The sequence below is a fragment of the Saccostrea cucullata genome, unplaced genomic scaffold (genome assembly GCF_032062105.1).
Source record: "Saccostrea cucullata isolate Sc308-1 unplaced genomic scaffold, CSIRO_AGI_Scuc_v1 ctg1316, whole genome shotgun sequence".
NCBI lineage: Eukaryota > Metazoa > Mollusca > Bivalvia > Ostreida > Ostreidae > Saccostrea > Saccostrea cuccullata.
In genome coordinates this window covers 315,513-334,104 of record NW_026928263.1, presented here as the reverse complement: position 1 = coordinate 334,104, position 18,592 = coordinate 315,513, and the positions used below count along the sequence as shown (strand labels likewise).

The following is an 18,592-nucleotide window of genomic DNA, read 5'->3' as shown; positions in this document are numbered from 1 at the left end:
AGATCTGTATTTTTCCTCTACATCTCACTATTCTACAATTGAATAATGGTGCAGCTGTAAGTTTAAAGTCAAAATGGCTATTCAAAATGGAGGATATCCCTTTTTTTGAAATTATTTCTTAATGTCGTTTACATAGGAGAAAGGATTTGTGAATATTTTAATCAGCAATGTACAACTAGGTAAATTCCAATAGAACACTAGTATGATCACTTTAAAATCGGAAAATTTAGTCGTTTAAATTTAAAATGTGTTATTTAGCTCAAAATGGCAATTCGAATGACGTGTTATACATTCGATTTCGTAAAATACCCAAACTGCTTAATTCTGATTTGTTTTGCAGAAAATAAATAACAGGTTTTTTTTATTCATGAAATAATGTTCAAATATGTGATGGAAGTTAATGGATATTTTCATTAATGACTTAGGATTTTTATAAAACGGATTTTTGTTTAATTACTTCTATTATTAAGATAAATTTTTGAGGACAATTCCAAAGACATTTCACCTATATTATCCATCATACATGTATCATGCTTCTTCTTATAAAAAGTTAATAATATCATACAATAATTGCTGTTTTGAGGACAATATGAAAATTAAGCTAACCCAAGAGCAGTACTCACCGAGCATTAAGGCGAGTGAACATTGTAGTTCGAGGGTTGCTAAATCATATCAGTTGTTGGAAGCTCTTGATCTAATTTTAGTCAAGTGTAGAAAAAAATATTTATGTTCATGTGGAAGATCTAGTGCAACATAACTTAGTATGATTTTTAAAATGATGAACCACGATCGAGCAATTAGATTGCTAGTAATTGTTACATCATATAAATCTGAATATACATGTATTATAATATCCAAACATAAACATATTTATTAAGAATTATCAGTATAATATACGTAAACCATAATTTTTTTTTTGATTGTCCAGCTCTGATTCTGTGTCCCTACACTTGAATTTTGTTATTCTCAGTCAAAAATTCAACTGCATTCTCAAATATTTTATGGTGTGAACGGTCCTCCTCCACCAATTTTGTATTGAACAGTGTATATAAATTTCAAAAAAATTAAATTTACAAAATCTGAATGAAGAAAATGTTTGTGTTCAATCCTTCCTCGATTCTTGATACAACTTTACACTATCCTAACGAAGAAGTGTGGATCAAGTTGCCTTGTAAAGTTCTTGGAGTGTTCAAGAAAAATTTTGTTGTCAAGAGAAGTGTTGACTAGATCGAAGTCAAGAATGGCTTATGCCTATTGTACGAAAGCTTGTAAGTGATAGGAATCACAAGAAATCTTCAGGCGCTATTAAATTGCATAATTTTACATTTTTTCTCACCAAAATATGCATACAATGTGATTTCAGATGATGAAGTTTGGGAATTTTCTTGCAAATAGAATGACCTTTCTACCCAAAAAGAAAACAAATCTATATGCGGTCACGAAATAAAGAGCTACAAGTCTTGAATATCAGAGATTTTTTTATAACCCCTTTTTTGAAAAGCGGGAGGGTATAGGGTAGTCGGTATGTCCGTCCGTCTTTTACGCTTTGGGGTACCCGTCTCTTATCCGCAACTCGTCTCATACTACTGAATGAAATTTGATAAACTTTCACAGAACCTTTATTACATATTGCCATTGTGCCTCCTCTTTTACTTTTTGATCCAACACATATTTTGGGTTTCACATAGCAAAACATGGACACTGTGTATTCATAGGTATTCATATGGGTGACGGGGGTATAATTTAGTGAGCTAATTGCTCACAGTACCTCTTCTTCATTTTGCATAAGGTTATTGAAAACAAAAAAGACTTTTAACATTTGAACATAAATACATTTTTCCTTGTGTGTTGATTGATTGTATATTGTTTAACGCCGAGTCGGCCATTTTTCAGCCATGTTTCGGCGGACTATCAGTTTAAATAATCGGTTTTTTGAGGATTTTGGTTTCTCTGGTGGCCCCCTGTGAGCTTACTCTTTTCAAAGACTCAAAGGCTTTGAAACACGGTCAAATACGAAGGAGAAAATTTGGAAACTCTTAAGTCGAGTTTGTTTTATCTATTTCCAGAAAAACATAAATCTTTTCTGATATTTTTTGTTTGTTCATATTTAATGGAATAATCAATATACTATAATTACATGTATATATAAAAAAACAAACTGTAAATTATTTTCAAAATTAAGCAGATTGAGTATTTTCGAGAATTCGAAATTCGAGTGAATATGACTTCATTTTGAGTTTTGAGCTAATTAACACATTTAAATTTAAACGACTAAATTTTCTATTTTAAAGTGTTCATAATAGTGTTCTATTGGAATTTCACATTAGTTAATTGTACTCGCTCAGTAAGATATTCACAAATCATTTCTCCTATGTAAAAGACATTCAGAAAAATAATTTGAAAAAAGGAATATCCGCCATTTTGAATCGCCATTTTGACTTTAAACTTACAGCTGCACCATTATTCAATTGTAGAATAGTGAGATGTAGAAGAAGAATACAAATCTGCAGTGTATGGGTATTTGCAAATGTAAAATCCTGAACAAAGAAGAATAAAGAAACAATAGACAAATAAATCAGAGAAAATTCGAATTAAGTGTAAAAACGACTACATTTTCTGAGTTAAACTAATAATGTTAGCATTTTATTATATTTTTTATAGTTTTATTACTCTAAGATAATCACTCATTACTTCTCCATTTTTAACGACATTAAGAGAAAATTAGAAAAATTGGATGTCCGCCATTTTGAATCGCCATTTTGACCTCTTTAACGCCATTTTCATGAAGGCCAGCATATTTTTTCGGATTTAGCATACTCGAATTAGCCTAAAAAACTATGCTGGACCAAATAATAATTATTTGCCGTTAGAAGTATTTTTTTCTATAAATCGGACCAGACTATAAATCGGACCAGACTATTACTGATAATGTGCGAGTTTAATGGACATATGAAGATGGAAATTGTCAATTTCACGACAAAGTAAGTCAATGAGTAATTTCTTTGTTTCCGATTTTGGGCCTATTAAGGGCATATGAAAAATGTCCACGTGTTCTCAGGTGTCCCCTTCCCCAATGGCTTTAATTTAACATGAATGTTAGAAAAATCTTAGAGTATTTTTCATATAATTAAACAGTCGCGCTAAACATGTTTAAGGCGCCTCAGACTTTTGTCAAATAGGGGTCGCAATGTACACCTACAATGTGACAATGCGTACTGTCGTCTAAATTTTCTACACTATGAAACAAAGAGAGACGGTGACCTAGAAGTCAAACCGATTCCAATAGAGAAAACTCTTTATCTTGTAACATTATGACTAGTGCGTTACTATAGTACTAAGGTTATCAAGGGCACAGACAGAACGAGACGATCTCAAGGAAGACTGGCTTATACAACATGAGGGGTCTACTGGTGGCTTATTCTTTAATTAATTTGTGTAAATTTAGCTTTGAGTTTCCAGGTAATTAATTTTTTTAACATGATTAGTTTACCTCTTGTACAAGTTTTGTGTTGTACGCGTGGAACTAATATGTAATTTTATCTTAATATATTTTTAAAATATATATACGGTCGTTCATTTCTCTATAATTTACCCATGCTTTGTTCCAATATTCAGGTTTTCTTCATAAAATAGAATATTTTTGGACATACCTGATGTCCCCTTACCCACTCTACTGTTGCAGTATACTGAAATTCTTTTCTGTATATAGTTGTTTCAGATTTTTTTCTTGTCAAAAAAGTCGGAAACGACTGACCCCTTTCCATGTTTATCCAGGAAAATGTGGGACACCCCCTCCTCCTTCCAGGTACCGATTGCCTTCTTCTACAACACGTATGTGCATTTAATGTTCCTGTTTGGATTCGAATGAGACACATACATGTATATGCGATAGATGTTTTACAAGATTGTTAGGTTATTCCTTTGATTTACATTGGATAGAACCAGTTTTTTTTAACATTTATAAAACCGAAAATTATTAAATATGAAAATGCACAATTACCTTTATTCATGTTTCGTGACATACAGTGTATCTATTAGTTATATATACACTGTACATCATCATGTATATCTGATAAAAAAAAATGTATTTTGAAGAAATTTGAGGGGTATACATGATCACTGCGGTATTTGCACAGTCACCCGACGTTGCTTATTTTGCTTTAAATAAAACTAGAGGACTGGTATACTTTGAGCAAAGAGCTCACTAAATTATACCCCAACCTCCCATATGATAATAATGACGAAGTCCGTTTTTCTTTTGGAGACCCGAAATAAGAGTCGGGTCAAAAAGTAAAATTAAAGGTGCACAATGGCATAATGTAATGAATCTGTGAAAGTATCATTAAGTTTTACTCAGTTGCGTAGGGGTATTTGCGGGGAAGAGATGGATACCTTTCAATACTATGTGTCCCAACCCAAAATACATTTATGTGTCCGATCAAAAAGTAAAATAGGAGGTGCACAATGGCAATATATAACAAAGAATCAGTGGTAAAAGAGGAGTTGCGGATTAGAGATATGCATCCAAAAACGACGGACTTAAGACAGCTAGAAGGACGTACGGACATCCTGATTACTACATGTACATGTATATACCCTAATTTTCAAAACCTGAGAAAGGGGCTTCCACAGAAATTAAGTTTTATCTTTTCAATTTGTCTCTTTGAATTTCAGACAAAAGGCAAGTCGATTTAGTGCCAAACTGTGGAGGTAATGTTGATTTTCAACTGCTAGTATTTAGAATATTCTTTAAAAAGATTAATTGATTTTGAGAATTAAGACATGTGATTAGTCCTTGCTAAATCTATTAGTAAAACTTGAAGTATTTTATTCCTTCAAGATTATATGAGCTTAGATTTGCTAAAATAATTTCGCTAATTTTTTTTCATTAAAACATTTGATCATCTTTTTCGTTACCGTGAAAAAAAGTCAACCTGCAAAATGTTCCCGTTATTTCTATAATTACTATATACTTTGAAGTTTTCCACTTTATATATTAATATTTACAGACCAGTGGTCAAACGTGCCCAACCCCTGTAAGAACAACCACAATAACCAGTTATACTATCCCCACCCCCACGACAAAGCTAAGTTTTTACAGTGTACGGCAGATGGGGAGATGTATATCATTCAGTGCCCCCAGGGGAAGGAGTACAACCCCTCCGTCACCAGCTGCGCTCCCCCCGTCACCACCACGGTACGTAATAGCAGTTGTATCAAGAACTACGAACATTAACTCTCAATTGCTGCCTACATTTTAAACATAATGAAGTTAATACAAATGGCCTATCTATCACTAAATCGCAAACGAACGCATAGAAGAGTTTATCAATAATTGAGAAATTCTTTTTAAATATAATATTCAAAAGTGAATAGCTCCTCAAGTATTTTCTCAGAGGGGTTGGAATGTATAAAAAAAATTATCCTTTAAAATCAGGCTCTTTTACATAACAGATTTTTCAAATACTCATGAAAATGAATAAAATCATTGAAATCTTTCTTATTTGTTAAACGAACTTAAAACTCATCAAACATGATTAATTGATAAAGTACATGTACATTATACAGTCATCCATTTTAAATGATCCGCTTTAACAGCCCGCTCCAGTCACCATTGGATTTAGAAATCCCTGTACAGCGACAGCGATAGCCAGGGGACAGATTTACTTCGCATACCCTAACGACAACACAAAGTTCATGGTGTGTGAGGGGGTGGACCAGGTCAATATAATGGTGTGTCCCTCTCCGTTAATCTGGGACAACACGAGGCAGTCCTGTGTCTACAGCGCCACCATCGGACAGACACCACCGCCGGCCGCCACCACCGTGGCACCAGGTATAAATTAGTTGTTTTGATAACTGTATGCAAAATATCATGATCAACTAAATCAAATTTAACACTGCTCATTTTAGAACAACATTGCACGTTTGTAAATGAATTAAGTATTTGAAATTATGTATTTCCTATATTTGACAGTGTTTATATAAAAATCCATTTGCAATGGTTTTGTAATAAGATGAAAATTAATATGAAAATGAATTTCAAATGAGAAATCTAACATTAATTTGATCCGAGTACTACTAAACAGAGTAGGATATGGTACGATAGAGTACTTTAGAGTACGCCAGAAAAATTATGTTATTTTATGTAGATCAAACGATAAACCGTAACCCAAAATCAAAAATTGAAATAACTCCTAAAATAAAAAAAAAACACAAATTTTATTTAAAATATATATTCAATATGTTAAAGTAAAGTAGAAAAACATACAAAATCTAGTTTAATTCAATTAATTACAAAATATTACTAACGTATATACTCTAAAGTACTCAATCGTACTAGCGTACTCTGTTTAGTAGGACCGATTTGATCCATCACTTTCTAAAAAAAATATTTTTAGATTCCTCCCTGTCAACTTGTCAACACATGACGGTACCACCAGAAGGGATTTACTTCTCCCACCCTAACCCCTCCAAGTTCATCCAGTGCTCCCCGGGGGGTACGGCCTACGTCCTAACTTGTCCGGAGGGGACAGTCTGGAATGAGTTCAATAAATTATGTGTCTCCCCGTTTGGTACTGCTACAGCCGCTCCAGCATTCTAAAGTCCGTGGTAGTAAAGAAATGTTTTACTTACTGTGTAAATAAATTTTTCAATTTATATATTGCATTTTTTAATTACATTTATATTATTTATTGTTAACATCAACACAAAACAGAATGAATTTATGCTAAAGCAATAACATCATTTATTTAATGTAGTTATGAATAACAAGGGATCATTCATCATCAAACAAGTTTAAACATTGCAGTGTTTAATACAGAATTTCATTCACTATCATGTTAAATTTGAAAATATAATTTTCAATTTAAAAATGTTTACAACAAAACAAAAGACCCATGTGTCTTATTCCCAACCCAAGCACTTTGGCTAAGAAAGAAAGGGTTATTATTGAAATGTTCAGATATGAAGGTGATCCGGATAAGGAGCAGGGGTCCATAATTTGAAAACTTTGAGGATGCTTTACTATAATTTTGACTAATCTTAGTAAAAATTGATTTTTCAAGATATTCTATTTCCTACATTTTTTAATTTCTTTTCAAATACATTGTAAAACTAGTGCTAATTGTAACGGGGACCGTTACAGATGTTCCCCAAACGCTCCCCAACTCCCTTTTGCTGCCATATTCCTTGTAAGCTTCATTAAATAGGACAAACTCGATGCATTTAAGACTTTAATAACGTTTACCCAGAAGTGTACCAAGTTCATTCAAATTTTGCTTGCGCATGTGAATGCATGTGCGTAATGACTATATCATCTTGTCTACACAATCTATATATTTCAATATACTTAATATTAAAGTATTTAATCCAAATGTATTAAAAAGATACGCTCATTCAAGTGTTTTTTTGATTTTGCTCATTTCACGTGCACGCATGTGCATACATGAGCATGGTGACAATACCTTCTTGTAGATGTCCATTACATCTATCTATGTTCTAAATCCCACCCCGTTTGGTTGATACCAAGGGAGTTATTGCTGTATAAAGTTTCAGCCAATCAGATTGCAGCGCACATACATGCACGTGTATGCATGTGCATGGTGACCATATTTTCTTGTAGTAGTCCAGTATACTATCTATGTTCCAAATCCCATCCTGTTTGGTTGGAAATCAAGGGAGTTATAGCTATTTAAAGTTTAAGCCAATCAGATTGCAACGCACGTGCATGCACGTGTTTTCATGATAATTGCTATATATCATGTTGTAGGATATTCTAATGCATGGCTATTTTCAAAATTTCAAAGGATTTCGTCAAAAAACAAGAAAGATATTGAGACTTTAGTTTCAGCCAATCAGAGCAAAGCGCACGTGCATGCGCGTGAGATCTTGCTATTTTGACCATGTCATAATGTCTATGCTTCTAATATATCCTTATATTATAAGTTTCAAAGCATTTCATCAAAAATTTAAAAAGTTACGCCTATATCAATTAAATCGGTCATTACACATGTTGCACGTGCACGCTTTTGCAAGCACGTGCGTGCAAAATGACCTTCGTTCCGCAAATCTACATAACATGTCTACTGACCCTAAAAACATTTCACCTTAGTCGGATGTATAGTTTACGAGATCATTCCCGGACAAAAAAGTACCCAGGAAGAAGAAGAAAAATAATAATGATAACTAGTGCTAATTGTAACGGGGACCGTTACAGATGTTCCCCAAACGCTCCCCATCTCCCTTTTGGTGCCATATTCCCTGTAAGCTTAATTAAATAAGACAAACTTTATGCATTTGAGACTTTAACAACGTTTACCCTGAAGGGTACCAAGTTCATTCAAATTTTAGCATTGTGCACATGTGAATGCATGTGCGTAATGACCATATCATCTTGTCTACACAATCTATATACTTTAATATACTAAATATTAAAGTATTTCATCCAAAAGTATTAAAAAATACGATCATTTAATTCATCAATTGTATTCTTGATTTTACTCATTTCACGTGCACGCATGTGCATACATGAGCATGGTGACATACCTTCTTGTAGAAGTCCATTACATCTATCTATGTTCTAGATCCCACTCCGTTTCTTTAAAAACCAAGGGAGTTATAGCTGATTAAAGTTTCAGCCAATCAGATTGCAGCTTACGTTCACGCACGTGTATGGATGTGTATGGTAATCATACCTTCTTGTAGAAGCCCATTATATCTATCTATATACCAAATCTCATCCTGTTTGGTTGAAAACTAAGGGTGTTATAGCTGTTTAAAGTTTCAGCCAATCAGATTGCAGCGCACGTGCATGCACGTGTTTTTATGAAAATTGTTATATATCATGTTGTAGGATATCCTAATGCATGGCAATGTTCAAAATTTCAAAGGATTTCATCAACAAACAAGAAAGATATTGAGACTTTAGTTTCAGCCAATCAGAGCGAAGCGCACGTGCATGCGCGTGAGATCTTGCTATTTTGACCATGTCATATTGTCTACGCTACTACTATATCCTTATTTTATGAGTTTCAAAGCATTTCATCAAAAAGGTAAAAAATTTACGCCTATATTAATTAAATCGGTAATTTCAAGTGTTGCTCGTGCGCGCTCTTGCAAGCACGTGCACACAAAATGGCATGTTGACAATGTCATCTTATCTACATTCATAATATGTTTATATATTCTAAATATCAAAGCATTGCATCAAAAAATGTAAAAGTTACGGCAATTTCAAGTATATTGTTCATTTCACGTGTTGCACGTGCGCGCTCTTGCAAGCACGTGCGCGCAAAATGACCTTCGTTCCGCAAATCTACATAACATGCCTACTTACCCTAAAAAGGTTTCCCCTTAATCGGATGTGTACTTTACAAGATCATTCGCGGACAAAATTTTCCCGAGAAGAAAAATAATAATAATAATAAGAAACAGAGTAAAAACAATATGTTCCCCAACTTCGTTTGGGGAACATAAAAATAGGCATTGCACGCGTGTTCATGTGCGTAACGACCATACTATCTTGTCTACACTATCTAAAATTTTAATAATATCAAAGCATTTAATCCAAAAGTATTAAAAATGCACTCATTCGAGTGTATTTTTTATTTTACTCATTTCACGTGCACGCACGTGCAAGCACGTGCATAATGACTACACCTTCTTGTAGGAGTCCCTTATATTTATCGAAGTTCTAAATCCCATCCTGTTAGGTTGAAAAACAAGAGAGTTATAGCCATTTGAAGTTTCAGCCAATCAGATTGCAGCACACGGGCATGCGCGTGATTTCAAGAATATTTTCTATATCATATGTTAGGATATGGTAATGCATGACTATGTTTTAAATTTCAAAGCATTTCGTCAAAAAACAAACGAGATATAGCCATTTAAAGTTTTAGCCAATCAGATTACAGCACGCGCGCATGCGCATGCTTTTATTAAAATTTTAATATATCATGCTGTAGATCTTCATAATGTAGGGCCATGTTCAAAATTTCAAAAGATTATGACAAGAAACAAGAAAGATATTGAGACTTTAGTTTCAGCCAATCAGAGCGAAGCGCACGTGCATGCGCGTGAGATCTTGCTATTTTGACCATGCCATCTTGTCTATACTACTAATGTATCCTTACATTATGAGTTTCAAAGCATTTTATCAAAAAATAGAAAAGTTCCGACTATATCTATTATATTGGTTATTTCAAGTGTTGCACGTGCGCGCTCTTGCAAGCACGTGCGCGCAAAATGACCTTGATTCCGCAAATCTGCATAACATGTCTACTTACCCTAAAAAGGTTTTACCTACCTCGGACGCACAGTTTACAAGATCATTCCCGGACAAAAAAGTACCCAGGAAGAAGAAGAAGAAAAATAATAATAATAATAAGAAGAAGAAACAGAGTAAAAACAATATGTTCCCCAACTTCGTTTGGGGAACATAATAATAATAAGAAACAGAGTAAAAACAATATGTTCCCCAACTTCGTTTGGGGAACATAAAAAAAGATTTAATCATGATTGTGATCCCTCTTTAACCACACAGCACTCACCCCTTCCTCTTCGGTCATCCTTTGAACAAACCTAAATTAAGGATGCTTCCATATGAATATGAAAAATCCTGGCTTTTCAGGTGTTGAGAAGATTCGTGAATGTTTTCCTTTGAAAAAGCTTAATGGACCATTGCAACTCCTCCTATCCCTATAGGTAATGATTAAATAATCTTAAATCTACACTAGTGCTATCTGTGGGTGCTTCCAGTGGATATGATCATGCAATAAAGGCTTTTCTGCTTTAAATAAGATTTTATATAAGATTTTTCTTTTGTATACTTTTTAAAAACTTTTATTGCCCATAGTGGCCTTTCCCATCGTCGGAACCCACAGGTTTTCTCTGCAGTGCAATGGAGAGAAAACACGTGGGTTCCGACGATGTGCCTTTCCCTACATGAGGTGATCATGGTTTGAGAAGCTTGGATCTACACTACCTGAGCCTGATTCCAAATATGACCATTCATGGCTTTACCGTTATCGAGAAGAATATCTTACATTTGTATAAGATTTTTCCCATGTTCTTAAATTGATGATTCACTTTGGACCCAGAATAACCCCAGAGTCATGATGTAAACAAAATAAGTATACAGTACGCCCTACGTATACTTCCACACAAGTTTCCACTCTTTGGTTCGTTGGTAATAACTCCAGAAGATATTGAAAAGATCCCATGCATTTTTAAATAATGCCTAATTACATCCTCTTGGAGGAAGATGTGGCCTTTTACTTGAACAACCTTGAATCTTCCTCTTCAATGATACTTTGCAACAACTTTGGTTGTATTTGATCAATTGGTTCTTGAGAAGTCAATAATGTGAAAAATTTACAGACATGACAGACAAACAATGATCAGAAAAGCTAACTTGAGTCATATGGCTCAGATTAGATCTCTATTGTTGAGGAATAATTATTTTCATAGACAATTTTTATAGGAAGCATTTGCACATCTTCAAATTATTTTCATTTTTGTATCGACCATTGAACTTGCAAAATGGTGACTTTTAACGAGATTGTTGATGTCAAAAGGTGTATGTTTTCTAGATTAATCTTTTATTTAATATATATATTTTAATTAAATATCATTTTTCAATGTACGTATATGTGTAGCCTCGTTTGAGAGTTATAAAGGAGGTCTGAAAACTCAGGGCAGTTGTTAAGTTATGATAGTACAGTGAATACAAAATTCAAGCAGAGTAACTGAGATATTGTTTGGTAATTTCTAAAACTATAATGTATTTTATAAATAACGATTTCGATAACAATGAATAAATATCACAGTATTCACAATAGTTATTGATTTTATTATTTGATTGTCAGACCTTTTAACGAGTGTTCGAACTTCTCATTGACAAGCATTAAACTGCTCACTGAAAGGACATTAATTAAAATAAAACACAATCTTGCATTTGATAAACATATTCAATACAAAAATATTTCTGACTCTTTTCGATTGAAATTGTTAATTATGTTATATAAAAAAAGTTAAACAACTGTTGATTCTTCAGTTATTTGCTTTTACACTCTAATGAATTAACTGAGACTCTACCATGCTATTTTTTTCACCGATCATTTCAAAGTTATTGTGGCAGGTAACCAAACATAAAGTATCAGGGAAGAAAACTGCAATAAACCACTCCACCGATTGTACGCTGATTTATAGTTCTATTCACATGTTCGAATACGACAGGTTGCACAGATTTCTAAAACTCTAAAGTGAGGACAACGAGTCCAGTATCACGAGTAACAAAATTTTTCTTCAAACATAGCCTCTTTAATCAAACATTATCTTTTAAAATCTTTTTTTTGACAACATCTATTTATCAATGATTAAGGCAATCTTAAAATTAATCAATTTTTATTACTTTATTTCTTAAACAGATCAATTCTATTCTAGAATAAAAATAAAGAACTTATATTGCAAATAATTGTTTTCAAAATATAATTTTGTAATTTTCTTTATCGACTAAGGGATGTACTTCTAAGATTCAAAAAAAAAAAAAAAAAAAAAAAAACAAGATGCTGTACACGTGACCCAGATGTGCAAAAATGTTTTTCTTTAAAAATTTCTTTTTACTTTACACAAATGTTGATTTAGGAGATTATTGAATAATTGGTGAAGAGCTCTTTGAACTTAAAATTAAACTTAATGAAGACAGGATAAATACACAAGTCATTCCTATAGCTAGAACTCTTGACATTTCATCTTTAGCCAAACTGTGACTATTCTAAATTATTCCGTTATGTATTAGCCTCACCTTGCCCAAGATAATTCAGATGATTGCAATTATGTCTCGAGTACCGGGTATATAATTATGACTGTAGACAGAAAATGAATAATTTATATATATATTTAATATATTAGAATACGTTTTACATTAATTTTGCAAAGATTTCAAGACTAGAAAACGACTATAATTGTCAACGTTGGTTTCAATATTCTTATTCTATCTTTGTTTTCACTTATCAGTCTATCGACAATTTAGCAACAGGATTGATACGAACGAAGTTCAAGTGCCAGATTTTCTAGCTGCTACTTAATTTTTTCACCTTATAAGAAAGGTATAAAGTATATGCAAAAGAACAACAATTAAATGGAATGATTTGATTGACACCAAGCGTCATTTTCAATTAATCATTATGGTTTCCCAATTTCAAATTCTAAATCTTGACTGTTTAAAAAAGGTTCCAACGATCATAAAACGGAGAAGATAGGGATTACTTCATGGCACAATCTCAAAAGAATTTAATTTACGCAATACATTTTGATAATCGAAGAGAAAATAAATGTAGAAATCTTATTTCTTGTATGATTGTTATTATACAATTAGAGGGTGGGAACAATTTATTATCACTTCTTAAAAAATACTCATTCTCAAAATTGAAAAGTAGAAAAACTACAAAAGGTGACCCGCAAATTCGAAATGCGCAAAAAGGGGCTTCTTGTCATTGAAAATTATTTTCAAGCATGGATGATCAAGGCAGTACAAGGAACTGCTGGAACTGCTAGGTTTTCTTTCTTGCGAAGTCCCAGATCATTCTTTTAACTTTCCTTGAGCTGTCCCACAGAATCTGCAGATTTTGAGAGAGATTTTGTCCTTGGAACTGCTCTTTGAAACTGCTAGAGTATCATTAACTCACAACCCTATTTTTTTTTTATTTCATTGAAAAACCTTTAAGTTAATAGACCATCGTGATCCCTTCCACCTGAGGCAGCTTCCACAGAAATATGACCAATCATGACATAAAGGTCATAAAGAAGAATATTTTATAAGATTTGTTCCTATTTTGTTGAAATGATGATTCAGTTTGCCCCCAGAATTATCCCAGGCCCCAGGGTCATGTTGTGATATACAGATATAACTGTATTCAACGTCAGAGGTATAATTTTCCACTTTTTTACTCGGTGGCTCTTCATCAGATCTCATTTTTATCAATAATTTCTAAATATATCCTCTTTGAAGAAGATATGGCCTTTTAATTGAAACAAAAAAAAATAATGTACTTCAAGGATACTTTGCAATATAAGTTTGATTGAAAATGGTGAATTGCTTCTTAAGAAAAAGTCAAATGTGTATAAACAGTTTACAGACAGACAGCGAACAAATTGAGACCAGAAAATCTAACTTGAGCCTTTAGGTCAGATTATATAGAAAGGGAAGAGACGATCGATATTACCGATATTACCTTTTTAGAGGAATGATTGTTATTATTAGATAATTTTGTTAGAGAACATTTTATATTTCTTCATTGTATTGACCATATAAATTGCGAAATGATGACCCTAAAAGAGACTGTTGATGTAAAAAAAAAAGTGTTGGTTTTCTAGATTTCTTTTAAATTTTTGGTAAAACTATTTCAGTGTTGGGTACAGGCACGCAGCATCGATTGAAAGTAAGGAGACTGGGGTGGAAGCTCGTGCCAGCTGCTTAATCATATATACACACGCTCAGTAGCTAAGATATTTTTTGATTATTTTAAAAGTAGAAAGTCTTTGACAAAAAAAAGATTTCGATATAACAATGAAGAAAGGTCATAGTAATCACACCATTTATTGATTGTCATTTCCCTCGTGAGATCACACATTAAGACTGTATGCCGGAAGTGAAGTCCTAGTGTAAGCCTCCATTAATCTTTCGGGAATCCTCGATGTTTTACAATATCTCAAGTGAGAATCTACACAAGGAGTTCCAAGTAGCCTGTAAACTGGTTTTCTTTTAGAAGAACTAGCTTAGAAGTGTGTGATCTACTTTCGGCTTTGGCCTATTTGAAAGCCAAGAAAAATTTAGAAAAGAAGTACGATGCTTATTGTCATCTCTCGAGAGAGATGACACACATTAAGTTTGATTTCCGGATGTGAAGTCCCAGTGTAAGCTGCCATTTAACAGTCGGCAATCCTCGGCTGAATCCACCGCTCTCCATACAAAAAGTGCGAGGTCACCCAAGGAGCACCGAGTTGATGCTATTTTCTAAATATAGAGATCAGGCGCGGATCCAGAAATTTTTTCCAGGGGGGGGGGGGGTCCACCCAGTCCGAAAAAAATTCCAATTCCAGAAATTTCTTGACGAGCAACAAAAAAAAAACCTCGCCCAAACGTGAAAAACCCTTTGACTTCTATTGCCTCAAATCTTTCACTTTTCATACCCATTTCACACATATTCATGTTCACCAGGGGGGGGGGGGGGGTCAGCGTTTTCCAGGGGGGGGGGTCCAAGGTGACCTTTTTCTTGCTTTCGTATATATTTTTTTTATCCGTGTTAATTCCAGGGGGGGGTCCTGACCCCCCGACCCCCCCCCCCCTCTAGATCCGCGCATTGAGATGTAAACAACGAGCGATCTACTTTATTTCTATCGATAAAGAAAACAAGCTGCACAGAAATCAGAGAGAGTTAGACACACACAATCGACTGGATTGCGGAGTTTTCAAAATATACACTGTATGTTCTCATATATACCCCGGTAGTCTTCTTGGCTATTACGTAAATGATGGTCAGAACAAGATAGAATCTTCTAACTAGGTCAGCGCGTGTGTAAATATCCTCTGCAGCCGAGGCGTGGATCCAAGAATTCACAAAAAAAAAACCAAAATCAAATTTATTTTAACATTTACAAAAGTAATTGTTTATTTTTAGTATGCAGATAAAGTTTTCTAAAACAAAACACAGAAATAAACGCATTGCACGTGAATTTTGACGATCACTATAATGGCACAACATTGTATTCCTAAAACAGCCTAAGTTCAGAGTCGGCAAATTAGGACTCTTTTTTCAGATAATTTATAAATGCTTAATTTTATGTTAAATGTTATTACTTACCTGTATTTAAAAACATGTGGGCGTTATTTCTTTGGATAAGCTATATTATGTTTATTCACCAATCAAGGGCCCACAGGGGGCATGAACAGTTATTACAAAATGATAACATTGATTAACAATTCTATATTAAGGATAATGTAACATGACTTGTGATTAAGTTTGACATTGAGAAGTGAATCACCACACTGGATCAAAAGCATAGAAACCATAGAATGATAAAAGAAAACACAATTAAATAAAAATGATAGATATAAGGTAAATTAAAAAAAATCTTGTAGTATTGGCAGTACTCTAATATAAAACTAGTGCATCTTGAATACAAAGGGCACCAGGGGATGATACCTCTACACAGCCAGTCTGGCAAACCTGTACCCTAAGTATTGAAGATGGTCATTCAAAAAAAAAAAAAAAAAAAAAAAAGAAAGAAAGAAATCATTGAAGTATTAACAGAAATAGTAATTTCAATTAATAAGTACTTAGCATATAATTAGAAACTTAATGCAAAATAAACTATTGGAGTTAGTTCAATAGATATTTGACATATGCATACCCACATACACAAACACACACTTACTGTTACACAAATCCATGCATACAAAAATAATAATTTATATACAAATATATGTATGTATAGTATATATTATAAACATACACTTATTGTTACACATATCCATGCATACAAAAATAATAATTTACACACAAATATATGTTTATATATAAACAAATGGTACTATCCTGTATAATGTAAATCTGTGATCTTGAAGGTAGCATACAATTAATGTAAAGAAAAGGTAACTTGGATACAGAGGGTACCAGGGGACGATGCCTCTGCACAGCCGATTATACTGGCAAACCCGTACTCTAAGTATTCAAGACACCCATTCTGACTGATTCTGTACATTTAAGAAGGGAATGAGGGGACACATTAAATTTCAAAAAAAAAAAAAAAAAAAACAGGTTTACTAATACTTTTCATACTTCAGCTCTCATAATCATTTTACTGACTTGAATCAGTATTTGCACATCCTCATTAGTCATGAGCCAATTTAACTTATTTTCACTGTCCAAGTTGTGGAAATTCTTACAGGAATTGTTTATTAATTCATACAAAACTTTTCTTTCATCCTTAATGTGATTACATGAAAAGAGAAAATGTTTCTCATCATCAACTGTTTTGTTATTGCATCTATTGCAGTGTCTTTCTTCTCTAGGAATGCCTATATATCGACCCCTTTCAATATTAAATCTGTGAGCTGATATGCGAAAACGAGTAAAACTTCTCCTCTGCTCAAAATTCTTAATTAAATTAAGATACTTTTCTTGACCAAAATTTTGTTTAAAAGTGCTATAGCATCTCAGCTTTTTATCAGAGTGTGATTTAAGTTGAGAATTCCACTCTTGTATATAATATCTAAATAAACAATCTTTAAGTTCAATATAAAAGTGTGTAAATGTAGATTTTATATTGTATGTGCTTTCAAGTTAATTACGTTGATGGCAGTTTTCTCTATCCTATGCTATATTTCGACAGGGCCTTGTGCATGTGCTTATATTTTATAAAGCGTTAACAGTGGCGGATACAGGAATCTTGAAAAGGGGATTCAGGGTAGGGGCCTACAGCCTCACACAAAAAATGAATTATGAAATCTTATGTATATTTTGGACACAAAAAGGGCGAAAGTAATGAAAGTAGAAAATAAGTCAGGAACATAACGGCAAAATTTGCGACCTTTAGTAAAACTCAGTACTGCCCCCTTCCCCCCTCAAATTAGCCAGTGCTGTTAAAAGTTAAAATTCTGAACAGTAAACTTTTTTATGTAAGTTTAGTTCATTTTCTCCTTTGTATCCCATGGGTGTTCGATGGGCATGTCACTTAAAGGAATGAGAAGATTAAAAAAATCTTTGGAAAGGAAAGGGTCTGAATTATAAAGTTAGCGCTTTTGTCTGCTGTCAGATTAAGAAGCTGTGAAATACGTGTAGATATATATATATGTAAGGTCAAAAGGAACGCTAAGGTTTTTGTCCAACTTCTTGTAAAAAAAAAAATGCTTACAAATTTTTCGAATACTGCTTAGTTGTACAATAACAATTTCTAAATATATTAAACAAAAAAAAATATTTGTAATAATAAATTAAAACATTTTTTCACATAAATTTAGAATTACAAACACGTGTCATCAGAGAGGGTACCTCTCCATTTATTTAAACTCGACAGTGCTGAAAAAAGTTACATTCAATTAACTGTTTATTCTTTGACATAAATGAAGCCCAAAGAGATGACATTTCAGGCTTTCTGGAAAGCCAAACTTGTTTTATTATTACATGTATTTGGTACTCTGATCTCTTAACGAGTGTTCGAACTGCTCCTTGATGAGTATTAAAACTGATCACTGAAAGAACATGAAATTTAATCGAAAAACTATGCATTTGAAAAGCATATTTAATTCAAAATATTTTCCTGCTCTTTCCGATTGAAATTGTTTATTATGTTATGTAAAAAAAGTTACACAATTATTGAATCTTCAGACAAGAAACCAAACATCAAAATTCAAGAATAAAATATACACAAAACCATGTCTCCATTCGTGTGCTGATTAGATCTCAAAGTTTGCGTGTTCAAAACAACACGTTGCAAAGATATTTACTCTAACGTGAGCGACAATAAGTTTAGAGGCCCCGGTACAAGCAAAGCTTCTTAATATCATGCATTACTTTATGCATTGTTTTAT

At 33.3% G+C, this 18,592-nt stretch overlaps 1 protein-coding gene across 1 annotated transcript; it reads left to right on the top strand.

Annotated features, from left to right (window-relative positions):
- The first annotated feature begins 3,346 nt into the window (after positions 1–3,346).
- On the top strand, positions 3,347–6,636 carry LOC134276970 (uncharacterized). The gene is made up of 5 exons (XM_062759254.1): positions 3,347–3,459; positions 4,675–4,710; positions 5,010–5,197; positions 5,599–5,836; positions 6,402–6,636. Exons 1-5 carry the CDS (start codon positions 3,396–3,398, stop codon positions 6,602–6,604), a joined length of 729 nt encoding a protein of 242 aa, XP_062615238.1. The 5' UTR covers positions 3,347–3,395; the 3' UTR covers positions 6,605–6,636.
- The last annotated feature ends 11,956 nt before the right edge of the window (positions 6,637–18,592 follow it).

What these genes read in the sequence shown, in the direction of transcription:
- LOC134276970 (XM_062759254.1), top strand. Translation starts at nt 3,396, where the DNA reads ATGAGGGGTCTACTGGTGGCTTATTCTTTAATTAATTTGTGTAAATTT. An exon ending in TTTAGTGCCAAACTGTGGAG is followed by an intron (nt 4,711 to 5,009) that starts GTAATGTTGATT and finishes TAATATTTACAG; the next exon opens with ACCAGTGGTCAAACGTGCCC. An exon ending in CTCCCCCCGTCACCACCACG is followed by an intron (nt 5,198 to 5,598) that starts GTACGTAATAGC and finishes CCGCTTTAACAG; the next exon opens with CCCGCTCCAGTCACCATTGG.